The 22,941-nt window shown below is 44.2% G+C and overlaps 1 protein-coding gene and 1 pseudogene across 1 annotated transcript in view; one reads left to right on the top strand and one right to left on the bottom strand.

Moving 5' to 3' along the window:
• Positions 1–22,941, bottom strand: part of Dus2 (dihydrouridine synthase 2) — a 151,817-nt gene that overhangs the window by 64,606 nt on the left and 64,270 nt on the right. The window contains exon 4 of the mRNA XM_047527911.1: positions 9,895–10,036. Coding sequence (XP_047383867.1) covers positions 9,895–9,920 — 26 coding nt within the window. The 5' untranslated portion in view covers positions 9,921–10,036. The remainder of the gene's footprint in view (positions 1–9,894; positions 10,037–22,941) is intronic.
• LOC124967051 (probable ATP-dependent RNA helicase DDX28) lies at positions 11,040–14,992 on the top strand (annotated as a pseudogene).

Raw genomic sequence — 22,941 nt, forward strand, 5'->3', positions numbered from 1 at the left:
GGGACAGATTCAAACTAAATAGCTTTCTCTGCAAAGGAAACTATCAGCAATGTGAAGAGAGAGCCTACAGAGTGGGAGAATATGTTTGCCACTCATACTTCAGATAGAGCACTAATTTCCAGAATATATAAAGAACTCAAAAAACTCTACACCAAGAATACAAATAACCCAATCAACAAATGGGTTAAGGATATGAACAGATGCTTCACAGAAGAAGATCTACAAGTAATCAACAAGCATATGAAAAATGTTCACCATCTTTAGTAATAAGAGAAATGCAAATCAAAACTACACTAAGATTCCATCTCACCCCAATTAGAATGGTGATTATCAAGAATACAAGCAACAATAGGTGTTGGAGAGGATGTGAGGAAAAAAGATACACTCATACATTGCTGGTGAGCCTGCAAATTAGTGCAGCCACTCTGGAAAGCAGTGTGGAGATTCCTTAGAAAACTTGGAATGGACCCACCATTTGACCCAGCTAACCCACTCCTCAGCCTATACCAAAGTACTTAAAATCAGCATACTACAGAGATACAGCCACATCAATGTTCATAGCTGCTCAATTCACAATAGCCAGATTGTGGAGCCAACCTAGATGTCCTTCAATTGATGAATGGATAAAGAAACTGTGGTATGTGCACACACACACACAATGGAATACTACTCAGCTATAAAGAATAAAATTATGGCATTTGCAGGCAAATGGATGAAATTGGAAAATATCATGCTAAGTGAGATAAGCCAATCTCAAAAATCCAAAAGGTGAATGATCTCGCTGATAAGCGGATGATGACACATAATGGGGGGTGGGAGGGAGATAAGAATGGAGGAAGGAGGGACTGTATAGAGGGAAAAGAGGGGTGGGAGGGGTGGGCGGGAGGAAAAAATAACAGAATGAACCAAACATCATTACCCTATGATTACGCAAATGCTGTTACTCCATGTACAAACAGAAACAATTATCCCATTTGTTTACAATAAAAATAAATTTAAAACAAAAAGTGATCACCCTTTTAAAGAATGAAAAGTAATTTGCTGATATTCAGTCTCATTAGGTAGATAAATCAATAAAGTCTGAGTAGCTTGTTGGCACACACACACACAAAAAGTCAGTCTCAGCAGTTTGGCAAGGATCTAAGCAACTTAGTGAGACCCTGTCTCTAAATAAAATATAAAGAAGGGCTGTGGCTCAGTGGTTAAGCGCCCTCAGTTCAATCCCCAGTTTAAAGAGAGAGAGAGAGAGAGAGAGAGAGAGAGAGAGAGAGAGAGAAAAGAAAAAGAAAACAAACAAAAAAAAATACTGCCTAGTTGCATCCTACAAGTTATGCTTCATTTTGGTTTTTGTGGTGCTGGGATGGAACCCCGGGCATTGTGCCTGTTAGGCCAGTGCACCACCACTGAGTCACGCCCCAGCCCCGCCTCCCACAAGTCTTGATGTTATTTTCGTCATTTATGATTGAAGTCTAAATGCTTTGATATTCAGAATTTCAAATATATGATTTAAAAATTATCATTTAAGCTGATGTAGAATTGTTGCATTACATTCAGAGAACTTGATCTGCATTGAATTATTATTTTAAATATTTTATGACATAATTGATGATCTAGTAGAGGCTTATTTTTTTTTTTCAATTTTTGTAAAAGTATACTCTGCATTTGCTGGAAGTACGTTTTATATATAATCAGCTTGATTCAGCTTATGGTGTTTAAATAATCCCTTATTGCTATTTTGATTCCATCAGTTAATGAAAGAAGTAATTTTGTCAATTTGTTTTGTAATTCCATCATTGTTTATATGTTTGAAACTGTTTTATTAGGTATAAAAGAGTTTAGAAGTTTCTATCTGGGAAATGGAAATGATGATTATGTAGTGGTCCATTTATTTTAGTAATATTTTGGTCAAATATTAATATAGCTATACCAGTTTTCATATACTAAGAATACCCCCACCCTTTTTCTTATCTGTGCTGGGGTCTGAACCCAGGGCTTTGCACATTTTTAGTAATTGCTGTATCATTGAGCTACACCCTCAGCCCAACATTGCCATTCTTTAAGATCCACACTTTGTTTGTCTCTGTGTTTTGAGTGTTTATCTTGTAAATAGCAAATAAAGTGGATTTAAAAAAAATAGTGAGGAGTGTGGCTCTTCTTTTAGGTGTGAGGGGAAATTAGAGGACAGATTTGCACAGGTGGTGAAGAAATCTGATGAAGATACTAGAAAGATCACTCTGACTGCTGTGAGCCTTGGCAGTAAGGTGTTGGCAGTTACGAGCGGAATGTCTATCTCAGCAGTTAAGGGAACAGTTGGTCCTGGAGAAGGGGGGTGGGGCAGTCCACACAGAAGGAACACCACAAGGTTAGGCCTGTGTCCCAGGCCTGCCACAGAGCAGCCCATAATTTGGAGGCCAGCGTTAGCAACATAACGAGACCCTATCTCTAAAGAAATAAGTAAAATCTTCTAACAGATACCAGTTTATAAAAATAAAAGAAGGGTAGAGGAACGTGTTCAATGACACCATGGGATGCGTTCAGGAAACTCAGAAACAGAAAAAAATTCAGGGGCAGGGGGTGTGGCTCAGTCACACAGTGTTAGACTAGCATTATGAGGCACTGGGTTCGATTCTCAGCGCTTTCATTATCAAATGATGGAGCACTTTGAGTTGAGCTCTTGGCCTCTCATCAACCTCACCTTCAGACACAGACACCTTTACCACAATGTCAGGGATACACACACTCGGGCCCCTCCCACACGGCCCAGTCTGATCTGCTGAGGGAAAGGGTGGTGCCATGCAGCTGGGAAGAACAGAAGAGCCAGGGGGACAGAGCAAGTGGTAGTCAGACTGGAGGACTGAGGAAATGATGTCTCGGGATGTGGAGGGGAGAAGGCTATTGGGCCTGACCTTGGCATCCAGAATCTGCACCTGGATCTCTGGATCCCTCTGTCCCAGAATACAGCCTGCAGAAAGTGGTAGGGCTGGACACACGGGTGTGCAACCACAGTGCCAGCTACTGAGGAGGCTGAGGCAGGAGGATGGCTTCACTCAAGAGTTCCAGGCCAGTCTGAGGAAACATAGCAAAACACCATCTCAAAATAAAAAAGGTCTTAGAAAAACCCATAAAAACCAGGCTAGAATTCAGTGTGGTTCAAACAGCCTCTATCAATGGGTCCCAACAGAAGCTGCCAACGTCACAGGGGTTCTAAAACAATTTATATTAACCCATGTATTCAAAACCTTCAAAATTATTTCCATTAAATCTCAGAAATACAGACCTACAGAAATTTGCCTCAGTTGTAGAAGGGGAGACTTAGGGAGTGCTGTTTGTGAACATTTTGAGGTCTGACTGTTCTCTTGCTGCTTCCATTGGCTCCAGGAACTCATGTACTTTACAGAAAGCATCTCTTGAGGAGACAGAAAACATCCAGGGAGGTGACAGGAAAAGGCTGTGTTTGGGATGCCAAGCAGATAAGAGGGCTTCAGTCAGAACAGGAAAGAACAGGAGAGGGAGGTGCTGGTGACAAAGTGCATAAGGCGGAAGTGACTGATGGGTTCTGGGTTTCCTTCCAGCAGCGGTGCCTCCCGCGTCTCCTACGCCTGCATACTACCATGTCCTCTACCAAGGATGTGTAGAAACCCAGGTGGGCTGGCATGGGGAGACATACTGCCTGGTTGGTGGCTACCGGCTCTATGGGGACGCTCCCTTGGCCACTCCAGCCAAGAACAAAATAGAGAGGCCAGCAGAGAAGCCAACAGAGAAGCCCAATCATAGACCTAGAGGGGCTCCCAAGAAACGCTGAGCACCATTAGAGGCAGAAAAAACCTTGTGTTTCCCTGGCCCCAAATTTCGTGGGATCAACCTCACTGGAAAGAGACAAAGGCCATGGAAGCTTGCTGGCTGAGCCTCTCTGTGAAGAGAACAAACTTCTGACACATCTTCTCCTTTTCACCCTTATAAATACTATATTTAGTTTAGAGAATTAAAAATGTTTATTGTTGCTGTGTACTGACTGTGAGGTCATTCAAACATACAAAAATTTGAGGGACACACTGGATGAAGTTTCCAACGGCATTCAATGGTGTCGCACCCAGGGCCTTGTTTAAACATGCCGTGAGGAACTGATAGAACTTATAGTAGTGTGTGCCGAGCTTGGCAGAGACTGGGTCTCTATTCAAAGCCATGCTTTGTACTCCTCCTCCTTCTTTCTAAAGGTAATCTTTCTGTTCAAAGGAAATTATCAACAATTTCCCCATCCTTTCCTTTTTCTCTCGACAGTACCGGAAACTGATTCCACGGGTTGTTCTACCTTTGAGCTACATGCCCACTCCTTTCTGGTTTTTTTTTTGGAGACAGGGTCCTCAAATTTGCTGAGGCTGAACCCAAACTCGTGATCCTCCTGCTTCACCCTCCCAAGGATCTGGGATTATTGGTGTTTGCCATCACAAATTTGTTCTCCTTACAATTTTTACCACAATTTATATTTTTAGTTCTCAATGAACCTCCTTTTCATTTATTGTATGGGATCCTGAGAATCGAACCCAGTGCCCCATACACATCAACAGGCAAGTGCCCCACCACTGAGTCACAAGCCCAGACCTCTTCTCTATTTTCTACCCTTCTTGTGTTCTACGCAATGCAATGAATTACTTTAATAATCAGTATATCAGGGGATCTGTTAAAAACACACCGCCTTCTCTCCTGATCCCACTTATTAAAAGGTTTAACTCTAACACCTCTCTCCTCAGGGGGGACATTGGAGTCCCTCTGTTAGTATAAAAAAGAATAGACATGCGACCTCTGGGGCACTCCTGGAAAATTTGCAGGGTGAACCTAGGGAAGAAGGACTGCTGCTCTTTCAACTCTTCTGACAAGATTCATCTTCCAGGTGTTTAGGGCTCAGTGGGCTAAGGAAGAGCCTGCAGCCTGCTCTGCCCCAGGTCCTGTACCAGGTACGTGGCTAATTTCGTTACCTAATCCTACAGCTGGCTCTCTATCTGGGTTCATGAGAACTCACCCACAAAGAACAGGCAAGCAGGAGTTAGCCTTCTTGCAGAGCAACTCTTGGCACCAGCACCACATTATGCCAAGCCCAGGTCTCAAGGCCCCAGTTTCCAGTCAAATATCGAAGCAAGAACATAAATGCCTATTTTCTTCTGTCCCTCGAAGGTAAGACTGCATGGAAGGACTAGGTCATTTTTTGTTGTTGTTGATTTTTGATACCAAAAATTAAACGCAAGGGCCCTTTAACATGGAGCCACTTCCCCACCTCTTTATTATATTTTATTTAGAGACAGGGTCTCCATGAATTGCTTAGGAGTCTTGCTAGGTTTCTGAGGCCCACCTTCAACCTCAACCCTCCTGTCTCAGCCTCCCAAGCCACACCGATTACAGGCATGCGCCACGGTGCCTGGCAAGAGTAGGTCTTCTGTAGCAGAAACCCCTGTTGGTTCAGAGGCTATTCCAACTCTCTCACAGAGAACTACATCAAAAAATACTGAAGTGTTTAAATTACATTTCCTCAGATCCAAACTTGAGTAGAACCCTGGAATAAACACCTAGGCACATTTATTAGGAGAACCAAGCTTTGCCCGATTAGAAAGGCCACATATTGAAGTCATCGCATAAATCCTAAGTGCTTAACCTCTAAAGGGCTTGAAAAGAATCCTAAGAATTCCTAAGGAATTAGCTGATGGAGGATCTGAATCCTCATGACACAGGTCTGTTTCCAGAGGCAGCTCTGCTTTTACTGCCCAGCTTCCCTTCCATGGCCACCACTAGCACAAACTGATGGTCCACGGCTGTCAATGAAGCATGGCTCCCTACAGGCCCTGTGCTGTGGCAGACATGGCTCCCTTCCATCCTCGTATTATACTGTACCTCTCTCCCAGAGAAAACAAGTCCCCTTTTCTTGGAGCTCAAAATAACTAAAAGACAAGGGGATGAATATATTAACGTAGGCTCCACTGCCTTTTCCTCAATTTTATCAACCCTAGAACTTTGCCATGGAACATGCTTAGGCCTCTGTCATCCTGAACTCAGAAACCTTCCTTTCTGCCTCCCACTTGAAACCTCCAGAGAACATGTACTCCATTCCTCCTACTCTCCCTCCCACCTCACTCTGCCAGCACCCTAGAAGTCTCAGCCCCTGCCCTCCCTGCTACGGGTACCAGCATCCCAATCCCCACCAGGCTTCTCAGGTTTCCTTCCCATAAGGCTGCAAGTTAGCACTGCATAGCAAGCATAGCTGCCAGGCAAAGGTCCAGTTTTTAGTGACCATGGAACAAGACCACAGCTTCTCACTTTCCTCAAGTCCCTACTCCCAAACCCTTCTCGCCACCCTCATTTCCAACAAAAGACTGGCTTCCTACAAGTCTCTCAGCACATAACCCCTCAGCTTCCCTCACGACCATCACTCCCCCCTCTCCTCCTGGGCCCATCTCACACAAGGGCAGATCCCACCTCCTTATCAAGAAATCTGTGCCCCAAAATCAGACATGAAGACCAATGGGATAGAAGACACGTTGACACACCCTCATTTACACAGTAACCTCTGAAGAGGCAAAGGCACCATACACATACCCTGCAGAAAAGATAGCCTCTTCAACAAACGGTGCTGGCATAATGGGAAATCATAAGTAATAGAATGAAATTGAACCCCTACCTCTCACGGTGCACAAAACAATCTCAAAACGGCTCAAGGACCTAGGAATTAGACAAGAGACCCTGTACTACTGGAACAAAACCTAGGTCAACCCCCATCATGATCACTTAGGAACCAACTTCCTAAGCAAAACTCCTAAAGTGCAGGAAGTACATGCAAGAATCAAGAAACTGTATGCTATCAAAGTAAAAAGCTTCTTCACTGCAAAGAAAACGATGAAGAACGTGAACAGAGAGCCTCTGCAATGGGAGAAAATCTTTACCCCTGCACCACAGATAGACCATTAATCCCCAGGTTATACAAAGAGCTCAAAAAACTTGAAACCAAAAAAACAAATAACCCAATCAATAAATGGGCAAAGGATCTGAAAAGGCACTTGAGAAAAGAAGAAATACAAAAGGAAGAAATTATATGAAAAAATGTTCAACATCTCTAGCAAAATTGAAAATGCAAATTGAAACTACACTTCCAGTTCTATGTCACTCCAGTCAGAATGGCAACTTGAATACAGGTAACAATCAATGTTGCCCAGGATGTGGGGAGAAAGGTACTCACATATATTGTTGGTGGGACTACAAATTAGTGCAACCACTATGGAAAGTAGTATGGAGATTGCTTATAACACTTAGAATCTAACCACCACTTGACCTAGTTATTCCACTCCTCGGTCTACACCAAAAGGACTTAAAATCAGCATGCTACGGTGATGCAGCTACATCACTCTCTAGAGCACCTCAATTCACAAAAGTTAAACTAGGTGCACTTCAACAAATTAATGGATAAAGAAAATGTGGTATATGCACAGAATGGAATATTACTCAGCCATAAAGAAGAATGAAAATATGGTATTTGCTAGGTAATGCAGAGAACTGGAGATTATCATGCTAAGTGAAATAAGATAACCCCAAACACCTAAGGCCAAATGTTGTTTCTGATATGTGGATGCTAACCCACAACAACATTGGGTGGGGCAGGGAAGATATACAACCCCTGGATCAGACAAAGGAAATCAAAAGAAAGGCAGGGGAAGGAGAATAGGAAGAACAGTACAATGAATCAGACACATACCATTCCTCTCCTCTTATTTGAATATACAAATCAGGGTAACTCCTCATTACGTACAACCACAAGAATAGGATCCTTACCAGATATGAAGGCACAAGCCTGTAGGCCTGTACCTTGGGAGGCTGAGGCAGGAGAACCATGAGTTCAAAGCCAGTCTCAGGAATAGTGAGGCACTAAGCAACTCAGTGAGACCATGTATCTAATAAAATATAAAATAGGGCTGGGGATGTGGCTCAGTGGTCCAATGCCCCTGAGTTCAATCAGGAGTATACACGCCTTGCACCCCAAAACAAGAATAGGATCCTAATTAAGTTATACTACAAGGATGTATTTTATGCCAAAATATATTCTATTCTCCTATATAATGAAAAAGAACAAAATTAAAAAAAAAAAAAAAAAGAATCCTGTGGCCTAGGCTGAGGCTACAGTTCAGTCACAGGGTGCCTGCCCAGCATATGCAAGGTCCTGGGTTCCAACCTCAGCACTGCCACAAAATAAATACACAAACCCCTATCCCCTCCAAGAGAAAAGGAAAACAACAAACCGACTCCACTGCACTGCGGCCTGGCCCATCGCCCCTACAGCCCCTCACTTCTCCTTCTCCCTCTATTCCTCAAACACGCAAGTCTTTTCTAAATAACTCCCTTCACCCTACTTCCTTTACCTCAAGCCACCTGCCTGTACTTGTTCCCCAATTAACCTCTTAAATCCCTGCTGTGGTGGCCGGCAGTCCTTCTTCTCCCTCCTTGTTTGCTGTTCATCCTTAAGCCTTAACTCTGCAGCTGTCCCCACTCACCTTATTCTCGAATATACCACCAAGAGCCTTCTTACAATTGATCTCTCTGCCGTCTCAGGTTGTTCACACACATGACTGTGGCATCCCTGACAGTAGACTCTTTAATTTGCATATTTTCTCACATTTTTCTTCTCACATTGACACCTATCCTCCAACAATCACACCTAGGAATTAGGGTGTTTTCCCCAAGTACACTCACAGGCCCTCCCTTCTCTCTACACAGTGGGTTCCTCTCCAATTACAACCTTTATCTGAGGGTAACTGGGCTTCACATGCAGTTGTGGAAGTTGAGAGACCCTAAACCTAGGAGGTACCTTCACTCAGGTTCCCCAATGGCCACATCTTAACTGTAACACAATATCACTATCAGGATATTGACACTGACACAGGTAAGACACAGAAGGATCCCGTCAAAAAGACTCCTCCTATTGCCTTTCATATCCACAGTTATCCCACCCCTATCCCCACGCCCAAAGGTTTTCTTAAAATATTTTCTTAGTTGTTGTTGGAACTTTATTGTTATTAGTTTACATGTGGTGCTGAGACGTGAACCCAGTGCCTCACACATGCCAGGCAAGTGCTCTGCCACTGAGCCACAACCCCACCCCCAATGGGTTTTAAATGAAAGGATGGGAGATGAGAAGTAGCTCAGCAGTGGAGCCCTAGCGTGCACAGAGCTCTGGGTTCCATCTACAGCATAGGAAAAAAAAAAAAACAAAGATGGTAAGATCAGAATAACTGAATGGCATCTGAAACTTTTCACACTCAGTAGGACAACATATCAGGACTAAGGGAAGCTCTCCAGGTTGACTCTGAAACATGCTCAATGAGAAGCACTGCCTGCGCACATTCCCTCATCACCCAACATCAGCTACTCCTTTAATTCTGTTTTTCTCACAGATCTTTCTGAACCTGGGTCTGAACCCCAGTATTCTCCAGAGGGCTCAGCAAGTGTATCTACTGCCCCACCAGCTAACACCACCAGAAAATCCGATGGCAACCAAAACCCAACTTCGTCCGGGTTCCTCAGCCTGCTTCTGGTCCTTTCTCTCCTCTTCCTAACCTCTGAGTCCATTCACTGATGAACTGAACATATGCTCCTGTGGGGCTCCTGTGGGGGCCAGGGCAGTGCCCAACTTGATGCTCATCTACCCATCTCAGTAACCCAGACACCCCTGCGCTCCCCAGGCTGCTGGCCTCCACTAGGGCCCACAGAGCTCATTGGTGTTGCCGGTTCATCCCCTGCCACCTTCAGTAAACACCTGTACGGGCAGTTTCCATTCTGCCTCCCCCACTCCTGAACACTCCCGCATCCAAATGAGGAGGCTCCACTGTGGGAAAGCCCTCCCAGGAAACCAGGAGCACTTACCTCACAGTAAACGATGTCAGCTCCATAATCCAGGGCCAGCAGCTGCACTGGGAGAGTGCCCACCCGAACCATAGGGGCTAAGATGAGTTTGTGGTGGAAGCACAGAGAGACGCTATTCACGATCATTCCTCCTCTGCTGCACCTGAAGAAAGGAAAAGAAGGTCACAAATTCAAGTGGAAACAGTCCCTTCTGTTATCCAGGGAAACGTTTCTTTCTTCCTTCCAACCCATAGTCATTTGCTTTCCTTTTGTCTGATCATGCAAGTATGCATACTCAGTCATGCCTCTAACCACTATTCATTAAGGGCGTAATCTGTGCCAGTCACTGTCCTAGTCTCTTGGGATACATTAGACCACAAAACAACAAAAAATGTCTACTCAGCACAACTCTCTCACTGCTGGAAGTAAGCAGGCAAAAGTCACCACACATAACAAGAAAACAAATAATTACACAGCATATTGGAAAACTGGTAGGGCCTGGAAGAGAAAAAAGCAAAAATCTTATTTTTACTTCTTTAGTTTGTTTCTATATCTCTTTGGAGACAGGGTCTCATTATGTTGCCCAGGCTGGTCTCCAAATTCTAACTCAAGTGACCCTCATGCCTTAGACTTCCAATCAGCAGGGACTGCAAGCTTGCCACCACTCTTGGCTGGGTTGTGGTTTAATTTCTTTTTATTTATTTTTAATTTTTGTACTGGGGTTTGCACCCAGAGATACCTAACACCTTTTAATTTTTCATTTTGAGACAGGGTCTCGCCCCTTAAGTTGTCTGGGGCATCATTAAGTTGCTGATGCTGGCTTTGAACTATCGGACCTCCTGCCTACACTCAAAACCAGCTGGGACTGAGTTGCAATATTAATAAAGAAATCAACACAAGGATGGTGGGGAATGTTGGGGATTGAAACCTGTGCCTCACACATGCAAAATATATACTCTACCACAGAGTGACCACCCCTGCCCCAGAAGACAAGAAGGAAAGAAAGATTCGAGTTAGCTAAGTTGGACGCTAAGGGAACAATGCATAGCAGAGGTAACAGTGTGTGATTCTCCTAAGGAAGGACCTTATCTGATATGTTGGAGGAATGGCAAGGAAGAGGACATGACTGGGCCACAGAGAAGACAAGGGATAGTAAGGAAAGTAAGATGCACGCTATAACCGCAGTAAGAAGGTAAGAGCGAGTAGGTGAGCCAGGAAGGGCTCTAAGTGGAGGAGAGGCATCAGCTGACATGTTCTTGCCTATCATGCTGACTGCTCTGATAACAGCAAACTGTGGGGGACAAGAGTGATCACAGGGAGTCCAGTTAGAAGGCAATTCAGTAGTCAGTGTGAGAGATGATGGAAGTTTGGACCAGGGAGCCGCAGTGAAGGTGGTGAGACGGGCTCACATTCTAGGAATATTTTGAAGTGCTAACAGGAACAAGAAGAAAACCAAAATCCTATATCTAAGTGGTAACTACTGTTGGTACTTCATTCTAACAATCATGGCCTCCTCTAAAAACTCACAAAGCTTTCCTAGTGTGCTCTGCTCACTTACTGATACTGTTCCACTTGCTTTCTACTCCTTGGGCCCCTTCATCCCAGCTTCCACCTCTGCCACTCTGCCTCACTATGCTGACAAAAGACACCAATGACCTGAAAGTTACTCAATCTACTAGATACTTACCTGACTACATCTTTTATAATCATAGCAAGTGACACAGTGGAGTCCTCCCTCTTCCTTGAATTTCTTCCCCTCTTTGGCTTCCCTGACCTAGCACTCCTGGTTTCCCTCAGCCTCTCTGTCCACTGCTGAGAAGTCAACTTCACTTATGAGGGTTTCTACTTAGTCTTGGGCCCCTTCCTTCTTATTCCCATGTAAACTTATTGACTCACATGGCTTACAATATCAGCTAACTACTGGTGATCTGCAAAAGTACCTCAACTCTACCTGAACTAGGAGAGTGACTCAGGGACACAGCAGTTGCCTACAATTTGGCATGCACAATGCCTCGGGTTGGATCCTCAGCACCGAAAGTTGGTAGGTACATAGGTAGGTAGAAAAATAAAACAAGTTTACTCCAAAATAATAATGTAATCATTACCTTATTAGGCAAGAAGATGAAAAAGAACAGGAATTTTGACAACTCAGTCTTCTAACAGTGCCTGACACATGCATAGCTCTCAGAAAATCATTTTTTTTTTTTTACTTATTTATTTATCTATTTATTTTGGTACTGGAAACTGAACCTTGAACCCAGGGGAACTTAACCACTGACACACATCCCCAGTCCTTTTTATATTTTATTTGAGACGGGGTCTTTCTGAGTTGCTCAGAGCCTTGCTGTGTTGCTAAGGCTGGTGTTGAACTTGTGATCCTCCTACATCCAGCCAAAGCTGATGGGATTACAGATGTGCACCATCACACCCAGGAGAAAATACTTCTAAAATGAATACATGAAAAATGACTGAGATCCAAGGACATACCAAGCTCCTGCTCCTAGGAGTTCACTATTTTTTAAAATAAGTGAAACTTTCATATTTCTGAAGCACTAATTATAAACCATGTATTTCAATGACAATTAGAGGATACTCAATGTATGCTGTGTACTCTAGGAAGAGAGGGACATTAGGCATTGTCTGAGGATGTGACAAGAAATTAGGGACAATGGGCAGGCAAAGACTTAGACAAAATCCAACCCCTATGAGATTTTGAGGTAATTATAAAGGCTCCAGCATAATGAGAAAGCACATGCATACCTAATCAGCTAACCCTACCCTGAAAAGTTGAACACAATTTAAATACACATACAAACATACATAAGTACCACTCTTTTCTGATATTCCTTCAATTATCTCATCTGGTTTGGTGCAAAGCAATTCTTTATTTTATACCTGAGGAACAATGATACATGGAAATGGATGAAACTCGTCAGGTCAGACATCCAAGGAGCTATTCAGATAAGAAACAGTGAGCTCTGAGTTTTTAGAATCATAATAAGTAGTATAGAAGCTGAGCAGGGAGTCACACACCTATAATTCCAGCTATTTGGGAGGTTGAGATAGAAGGATTGCAAGTTGAAGGAAAGTCTGGGAAACGTAATAAAATCCTGTCAGACCATGAAATTTAAAAAGGGTAGAGGATGTAGATTGGTAGTACTAGAGTGCTTGCCTATCATGTGTGAGGTTCTTGGTTCAAGGCTTCCCCACCAAAACAAAAGGTCTCTTATGTGCAATACTAACAAATTATATCTGGTTTTGGTGTTTGTTTTCTTGTTTACTGAACCCAAGGCATCCTGTTATGTAAAAGCTCTCCGAACTGCAATATCTCTCTACTCCCAGATACATTTTTCCCCAGAATATTTTGAATCCACAGTTGATTGAATCTTCAGAAATGCATCCTGAGGTTAGGAAGGGCCCCCTGTATTGCTGGCACTAAATCACATTTTCCAATTGTTAAGAATTTCCCATGTAATCAATCCACAAACATTTACCTTATCTCCCACCCCGGAACTTCAGACTACAAAATCTAACACCCATTTTCAAGAAGTATGACCAGTGTAGTTCTTTTGTTTTACACCTTCAATATCTAAATCTCAGCCAAATATTCTTCCTGACTAGGCCTATATAACATAAGCCACATAGCTGATGACTTCCGAAGTGTAACTTTATCTTTACCACTACACTCTGAGAATTTTAGTGAGACCAGGACCATTGCCCCGCTCCGCCTGGCGGCCAGAGGTGAACCAGCCAGCGTGCCTCACGCTGGGACATTGGGAGTGCTCAATGCCCACCTCGCGTGGTTGGAGATACAGGCGCGCGCATGGGGACTATTTCTCCATAGAGCTCACAAAACTGGACGTGCCAGCGCTGCGACACCTCTCATCCCAGGGCAGCTTGCGGACCTGGGTCTGGAGCCCCGGGTGCTGTGCGCACTGCATGATGCTGCTCCTGAAGTCGTTCGACCCACCACCGTGCAGTTGGGCACTATATCCCCGCTGCTTCGCGGCCGCCACCTCCTTAGCGCTGCGGAAACTGGCAGTGGCAAGACTCTAAGCTATCTACTTCCACTGCTGCAACGGATCCTTGGTCGTCTGGTTCTGGACATCCACCTTGTACCTGCTCCAGGGGTCTGGTCCTTGGGCCTTCCCGAGAATTAGCGGAACAGGTACAGGCTGTGGCCCAATCGCTGGGCAGCTCCTTGGGCCTGCAGGTGCAGGAGCTAGGGGGAGGCCATGGATGCATAAAATTAGGCTGCAACTGTCCAAACAGCCTTCAGCACATATTCTAGTTGCCACTCCGAGGGCTCTGTGGAAGGCCCTGAAGAGTCAACTGATGAGCCTGGAGCAACTCTCTTTCATGGTGTTGGATGAGGCAGACTCGCGTCTGGATGAAAGCTTCCTAGACCTGGTCCACTACATCTTGGAAAAGAGCCATATAGCCCCAGACCCAGCTGACTTAGAATACCCCTTTAATCCCAAAGCTCAGTTAGTGCTGGTGGGAGCCACATTTCCTGAAGGGGTGAGCCAGTTGTTGAGTAAAGTGGGGAGCCCAGGATCTCTCACCACCATCACCACTTCACAGTTCCACTGCATCATGCCTCATGTCAGTCAAACATTTCAGAGGCTGAAGGGAGCAGAGATGGTGGCAGAGTTGCTGCAGATCCTCAAGCAGTGTGACAAAGAAGAGAAGCCTGCAGCCTCAGGAACTGTCCTGGTGTTCTGTAACAGCTCCAGCACTGTCAACTGCCTGGGATATATTCTTGATGACCCCAAAATCAAATCCTAAGGCTTCAGGGACAAATGCCAGCCTCGATGAGGGCAGGCATCTTCCAGTGCTGCCAGAAGGGATCCCAAGACATACTGCTCTGCACAGACATAGCCTCTCGGGGCCTACACAGCACCCATGTGGAGCTGGTTGTCAATTATGATTTTCCCTCACCCTGCAAGATTACATCCACAGAGCAGGGAGGGTGAGCTGGCTTGGGAGACAGGTGCCAGGTGCACTTGTCAGCTTTGTGACCCACCCGTGGGATGTGAGCCTAGTGCAGAAGATTGAACTGGCAGCTTGTAGAAGGAGAAGCCTTCCAGGACTGGAATCCTCTGGGAGACAGCTATAGCCTCAGGAATCTTGATTCTGGCTCAGTCAAATGTGATTCTGAATTAGGGATCTTTCCTGGTGTCCTGGGAGTGTGAACACACTTGTCACCTAGGCTGCCCTTAATACCTCTCAGGGCCTGGTGAGCTGGTAGTGATTTGGAAGATGAGCTACTGGCCAGTATTGGAGTAATGGAGCATTGGACCAAAGCAGCATACTCTTTCACATAAAATGTGAAAAATAAAATAGATTTTGGTTTTAGTCATGTTGTCATTTCTAGCAATAAATAAAGCTTTCATGGGCTGCCATCACAATAATCATCATTGTGGCAGACCTCACTGTGTTCCGATAATGCATACTCCCAACTGCCACCAGTAGGACAAAGATCCCGTTGACTTTATTTTCTTTTTTTGCAGTAATGTGGATAGCAAGCTCCCTACCACTATGCTACATCCCAGACCTATTGTTTTTTGTTGTTTTGTTTTATTCTGTTTTGTTTTGTTTTACAGTTCCAAAGTTTGAACCCAGGGGCACTCTACATTGGGCTACATCCCTGCCCTCTTTTTTTTATAACTTATTTCTGGTAATGGGGATTGAACCCAGGGGTGCGTCACCACTGAGCTACATCCTCTGCCCTTTTATTTTTATTTTGAAACAGGGTCTTGCTGCGATGATGAGACTGGCCTCATACTTGTGGTCCTTCTTTCTAGGCCTCCTGAATGGTTGGGATTACAGGCTAGCATCAAAACACATGGTTGGTTTCCCGTTTTGATGAAAGGGTAGTGAAAGGATAATGTTATTTTGTATTATGTTAGTAGTGCATAAACATGTTTTAAATTTTATGCTAAAATATGCCTATCATTTTTGCTTTGTAAAATCACTGGAGACCTGCATTCTTCTTTGGAGAACCTCTAACAGCCGGAAGGCTGTCCATCACCTAGAAATGTGACAAATTCATTCTCTCAGCTATACATCTGGACCTCCAACAATATGAAACCCTTTTGTTGAACAGAACACCTCTGCATATCTTGGGTAGCTCCTTTAGTCTCCTTTTGAGACCTCACTTGTAAAAACTGCAGGTGCAAAGAATTTTTTTCCTTCTGTGTGTGTGTATGTATGTTTTGACCAGAATCAAACCAAGAACTTCATGTATATTAGGCAAAAACTTGTCGCTGAGCCACATCTCCATCTCATCAAAGGATTTATCTTAGGGGCATATAGAGATCAAGAACGGCCTGTCTTTCTTTTATTCTGTGCACAAGTTCAAATCTAAACTTCAGACCCACTTGCAAGAAGCATTCCCTGACCTAATACATTCAGATCTCTTCCTCTCTAACAGTTAAATGTTTAGGGTCAGGGCCATGCAAACTAGCTGTCTCTGTGTTTAATCATGACTGTGTGATCAGTTTCAGAATTCTGGTTTCTCACAATCTTGGTACCCTGTGGTCATGGGCTGTCCCAACCACCAGCTGTGCTCCACAGACAGTGGTTATTTGTCTAGAATATGGGTGGAGAGGCCAGAAGGGAAGGCCCAGGTAGAGTTCTCTACTTTCACCCTGCTTTCCATAAAACGCTAAGGGTCTGACGCCTATCCCTCAAATCACCCATTCCTTCCATGACCTCAGTGGGTAGTAATGACTTGCCATGGCTGAAGCTGGTCTTCAAGAAGACCTGGCTTTCCCCTGTTCAATCCTCTGCAGTCCTGCCTTGCACAGAAAAGAACTGCACTCTGTAGCACATGAAGAGGCAAGTGAAAAGAGAGGGAAAGTGACCTAGCAGGGACCTGATCCACCCAAAAGATCCACCCTGAGTCACTGACAGAAACATCAGCACAATCCAGGAGGGGAAGGCTTCCTGAAACTCAAAGCAGTGTTTATCCAGTGAGCCTCCTGCCTGTGGTCTCTGCAGGCACAGTAGCTACCTGCAGCAGGAATGGTATGGGGAAAGGCAGCAATGCCTCCCTGAGCCCCACATTCTCCTTTACTCCTAGCCCCTTAGGGCCCCAAGACACCCCATACTCCTCAACAAATTCTTCTGTAACAGTGTTTGACTTGAATTTCAGCTTGTCTAAGGTCAGCCTTCAAGCCCCCCATTTCACTTCAAGTGCATTCCTACATGGAGACCTGGTCTTCTCAGGCCTTCTACCTTCAAAAGGGACTCTCGGGTACAGTTTCTAATTGATAACTTCTTCAGTGATGCCTAGTTCAACTAGGTCAAGACCCAGGTCACTTCATCAACAAATGAGCGCCGCAGACTGAGGGTGTAGCTCTTGGAAAGCATGTGCTTTAGTGTGCATGAAGCTAATGGGGCTCCATTACCAGAACCAAATGAACATCTGATGAGTGCTTCCATGTGTAAGTGGAGTACGTGTGTGTGAGAAGAGGGGCCAGAATGAGAAGATGACACTGGTCCATCTACGGTCCACCCATCCAGCTATCCATTTATTCAACAACTCTTTATTGAGCACCTCTTACATCCCAAGTACGGTGCTAGGTGTTTAGAAGATATTATTGAGGGAGATGAACCTAGCTCCTCTTATCAAGCACCATCAACAAAGGGTGAGACAAGGATATGGTATAATGTCAGGGGCCTGGGGTGTAGCTCAGTGATAAGAGTGCTTGCCTAGTGTGTGCAAGTTCCTCTGTTTCACCCCCAGCAATAAACAAAAATTTTTTAAAATTCAAGTAATCATAATAGTCATAAAACAAATGAAAAGAGGCCTGGTTTGTGGATAAGTGGTACAGCGCTTACCTAGCATGTGTGGGACACTGGGTTTGATTTTCAGCAGGGCATATAAATACAATAAATGCCCATCAACATCTAAATAATATTTTTTGAAGTTCCATTGTCTAAGAAAAGGAAAATAACAGCATGGAGTGATGAATACTACATAAAACCAGATAATCAGAGAAGGCTTCTTTAAGGAGAGAGCATTTCTGCAGAGAGGCAAGTGAGAGAGTCAGGGGAGGAGCTGAAGAGAGAGCATTCCTGGACCAAAGAGCACAGGTAAAGACCCTGAGGTAGAAATGAGACTGACCGACTGCAGGAGCAGAAGAATGGCTAGTGTGGCCAGGAAGGAAAGCTTGAGAAGCAGGAAAGTTGTGGTTGGAGAAGTGGGTGTGAGTGGGACCCCAGTGGGCCACATCAGCAATAGTGAGGAGTGTGGCTCTTGTTTTAGGTGTGAGGGGAAATTAGAGGATAGATTTGCACAGGGTGGTGAAGAAATCTGATGAAGATACTAGAAAGATCACTCTGCCTCCTGTGAGCCTTGGCAGTAAAGTGCTGGCGGTTACCAGCGGAATGTCTATCTCAGCAGTTAAGGTGACAGTTGTTCCTGGAGAAGGGGGGTTGGGGCAGTCCACAGAGAAGGAATAGCACAAGGTTAGGCCTGTGTCCCAGACCTGTCCACAGAGCAGCCCATAATTTGGAGGCCAGCATGAGCAACATAACAAGACCCTATCTCTAAATAAATAAATAAAGTCTTCCAACAGATACCAGTTTATAGGAAAAACAAGGGGTAGAGGAACGTGTTCAATGACACCATGGGATGCAATCAGGAAAGTGAGAAACTGAAAAAAAAACTCAGGGGCTAGGAGTGTGGCTCAGTCACACAGTGCTAGACTAGCATTGGGAGGCACTGGGTTCGAATCTCAGCACCACATATAAACAAATAACAGTACAAATACAACTAAAAATATTTTTTGAAACATATGCTAAAGACATGATTTTTTTTCAAAAAATAAATTATGAGAAAGATAAAAGAGGAAAGAGGAACCTAGAGACTGAACCATAACATACCTATTAAAATTCTAATTCAAATAAATCTATTATTTAAATATTGGACAAGTGGGGATATTTGAACTTCATGATTTATGAAAATAAACACTGTACATTATTTTAGAGTCATAAATGTATGATAGTTGGGTATTTTGTTGTCGTTGTTGCTGGGTTTTCTTTTTCTTTCTTTCTTTCTTTTTTTTTTTTTTTTGTGCGGTTTTCGGTATTCAACCCAGGACCTGCGCATGGTAGACACGCACTCCACCTGTTCTACTACTGAGTTACACTCCAAGCCCTTCTCTCTACTTTCATTTTATATGTTTGCAATTTTCTTTTAAGGAAAAAAAAAAAAAAAAGGGCTTCTCAAGTACAGCTGGATGTTCAGTCCCACTTGGAATCGGTGAGGGCTCAGATGGTCCCTTCACAGGGTAAGCCAGCTTGTGGCAGCCATGGAACGGAAGGAGGCAGGACTTCTGGGGGTGTGTGCCAGCCAACTACGTACTATTACAAAAGCACCTTGACAACCTCACACCTGAGGTGGCCACACTGAGCCAAAGAGATGGCAAGTCTGAACTTGAGGACAAATGTCAGATCATACATGCTGTGCAGATGTTTCCTTGGTCAGAATGGCTCCCAGGACTGGTGCCCCTGCAACCCATGTTTGCTTATGCCAGCACATGTGACTGCACACTTCTCCCGTCAGCTATCGAATGCCCCAGCATATGAACAGCACCAGTGCTGACCAGCAGAGGATGTCTGAACAAACAGATGGATGTGAGGAAACTGAGGCTTTCCTGGAGAAAGGAGCAGACGTGGAGGGACTTAAGGGAACCCACCTTTCCTGCCCAGGAGGGCATCACTTGTTTCTCTGCCTGCCCACAGCTCACCTTTCCCACCTAGAAAATGAGGCTGCTAAAACTCTACCTTACTGTTCGTAGCGGTGCATGCCTGTACTCCCAGCCACATGGAAGGCTGAAGTAGATGAACTGCAAGCCTGAGGTCACCCTAAACAACTTAGCAAGTCGTATCTTCAAATAAAAAAATAAAAAGGGTTGGGGATGGTGGGGCACAGTGGCCCAAACCTGTAGGACCAGAAGACTGGCAAGTTGAGGCAAGGATTATTCAAGGTTCAAAGCCAGCCTCAGCAGTATTGAAGTGCTAGGCAACACAGTGAGTCCCTGTCTCTATCTGATGTATCCTTCTTTTTTTTTTTTTTTTTCCTTTGGGTGCTGGGGATCGAACCCATGGCCTTGTGCATACAAGGCAAGCATTCTACCGACTGAGCTATCTCCCCAGCCCCAGATGTATCCTTCTTAATGCAGCTCAACACTAGCTACTCCCATCATTAACTTTCAAAGATGACTATTATAAGAAGATACGGACTTCAATGGTAGCTCGGTGGGGGAACAGTAGCCTGGCATGTATGAGGCCCTGGATTCAATACTCAGCACCACATATACAAAATAAAACAAGACACATTAACAGCTAAGAATATATTTTACAAAAAAAGAAAATATTCCCCTTCCTTTAGAAACAAGAGATTTTTCAATTTATACTTCTTTTGTTTGTGTTTTAGGGTCCTTTACCAAAACCCCCCATTCTTTTTTGTTTAATATAATCATTTTTTAGTGTTAAATAAACACAATACCTTTATTTTGTTTTTTATTGAATATTATTTTATTTTATTAATTAATTTATTTATATATTGCTTTTTTATTTCAATGTGTTGCTCAGGATCAAACCAAGTAACTCACACTGGCTAGGAAAGTATTCTACTACTGATCTACACCCGAGTTTTCCCCCATTCTTTTTGAGACAAGGTCTCCCTAAAGTGCTGAGACTGGTACCCATCATGAGACTCAGAAATTGTGGAGTAAAGTGTGGAGCCCACGATCTCTCACCACCATCACCACTTCTCACCTCCACTGTGTCATGTGTCATGTCACACAAACATTTATGAGGTTGAAGGGAGAAGCGGTGGCAGTAGAATTGGTGAAGATCCTCAAGCAGCATGACAAAGAAGATGAGTCGGCGACCTCAGGAACTGTCCTGGTGTTCTGTAATAGCCCAGCACTGTCAGCTGGCTGGGACATGTTCTGGATGACCACAAAATCAAACCCCAAGGCTTCAGAGACAAATGCCAGTCTCAGTGAGGGCAGCTATCGTCCAATGCTTCCACAAGGGATCCCAAGACATACTGCTCTGCACAGACATAGCCTCTGGTTCTGAAGTATGATTTTACCCTCACCCTGCAAGATACATCCACAGAACAGGGAGGTGGGCCGGCTTGGGAGCCAGGTGCCAGGTGCCAGGAGCGCTTGTCAGCTTGTGACCCATCCCTGGGATGTGAGCCTGGTGCAGAAGATTGAACTGGCAGCTTGCAGAAGGAAAAGCCTTCCAGGACTGGCATCCTCTGGGAGACAGTCTTTGCCTCAGCAAGCTTGATTTCGCCTCACTCAAATGTGATTCTGGATAAGGGATCTTTCCTGGTGTACTGCATGGGTGAACAAACTTGTCACCTAGGCTGTTCTTAATGCCTTTCAGGGCCTGGTGAGCTGCTTGTGGCTTGAAAGAGCTACTGGCCAGTATTGGAATAATGAAGCATTGGACCAAAGTAGCATATACTGTTGAGAATAAAACAGATTTTTATTTTCTGCCATTTCATTTCTAGCAATAAATAATGTTTTAATGGATTGCCTTAACAAGTATTACCATTGGGCCACACTTTATTTTATTTGATGATTCACATCCCAAAATGCCACATGTAGGACAAAGAGTCAGTTGAGTTTATTTTCTTTTGTTGCAGTGTATGGAGGGCTAGCTCTATACCATTTAATTACATCCCCAATCCAATTGTTTGCCTTCTCTTTCTTTCTTTCTTCCCCTTCAGACCATTCTTCCCTTCCTTCCTTCCTTCCTTCCTTCCTTTCTTTCCCTCTCTCTTTCTCATTGTTTCCTTTCTCTCTCCCTCCCTCTCTCCCTCCATCCATCCTTTCCTTCCTTCCTTCCCATCTTTTATTTCCTTCTTTCCAATTTTCTTTCAGTAATAAAGATTAAACCCCAGGGGCTCTCCACCTCTGAGCTATATCCCAGCTCTCTCCCTCTTTGAACTACTTACTTGTAGTACTGGGAATGGAACCCACAGGAGCATTACCATTGCCCTATATCCTCACTCCATTTTATTTTTATCTAGGGTCTCACTAAGATGCTGAGACTGGCCTCAAACTGTGGTCCTCCTGTCTAAGACTTCTCCAAAGCTGGGACTGCAGGCCTACATACCCACACAGAGCCTCTTAGCCTTTTGTGAAAACAGGGGACTGAAAAGATAATGTACTCATTTTGTAATGTCATATTGACATAACGCATCTCAAATTTTAGGTTAAATTGGACCTGTCGTTCCTACTTTCTACAGTCAGTGGAGAATTCCTTTGGCCTTGGAGCACCTTTAACAGCCTTGCCAGTCTCCACCATTTTGAAATGTGACAAGTCTGTCCTATCAGTTATAAATCTGGAGCCCCAACATGCACAAGAAACCCCACTGTTGAACAGAACACCTCTGACCTACCTGTGCAACCCTGGGTAGGCCCGTAAGCCTCCTTTTCAGAGCTCACTTGTAAAAACATGAGGGTGCTATTCTTTTCTTGTTTTCTTGATGGTTCCCACGATGAAACCCAATGCCTCACATCTCTAACCCATCAAATTATTACTCTCTGGGGCAGGAGGAGGTCAAGATGAGCGTATCTTTCCATATGTGTCCAATTGAAATATTTTTCCCATGTCCAAATTTTTGTTCCCTTCTTTTGTACACTAGGGATTTAAAACAGGGGTACTAAAACAACTGAAGCACATCCTCGGTGCTTTTTTGTATTTTTAAAGAGGCAGGCTCTCACTGACTTGCTTAGGGTCTCACTAAGTTGATGAGGCTGGCTTTAAACTAGAAAAATATCCCACATACGGCTCCTGGGTCAAGAGATCACACCACGCCAAGCCCGAATATTAACCTATGTTCAGGTCCACGACTAAGGAGAGGTCCCTGACCCCCAATCCACTCACATCACTGCCCCTCCACCAGTTTAATGCTTAGGGTCAGGGTCATGCAAACTAGCTGTCTGTGTGTTGATTCATGATGCTCAGGTCAGTCTCAGAATTTAAGTTTCTCTTGGTTCACTGGGGTCATGGGCTGTCCCAACCACC

The sequence above is a fragment of the Sciurus carolinensis genome, chromosome 16 (genome assembly GCF_902686445.1).
Source record: "Sciurus carolinensis chromosome 16, mSciCar1.2, whole genome shotgun sequence".
Lineage (NCBI taxonomy): Eukaryota > Metazoa > Chordata > Mammalia > Rodentia > Sciuridae > Sciurus > Sciurus carolinensis.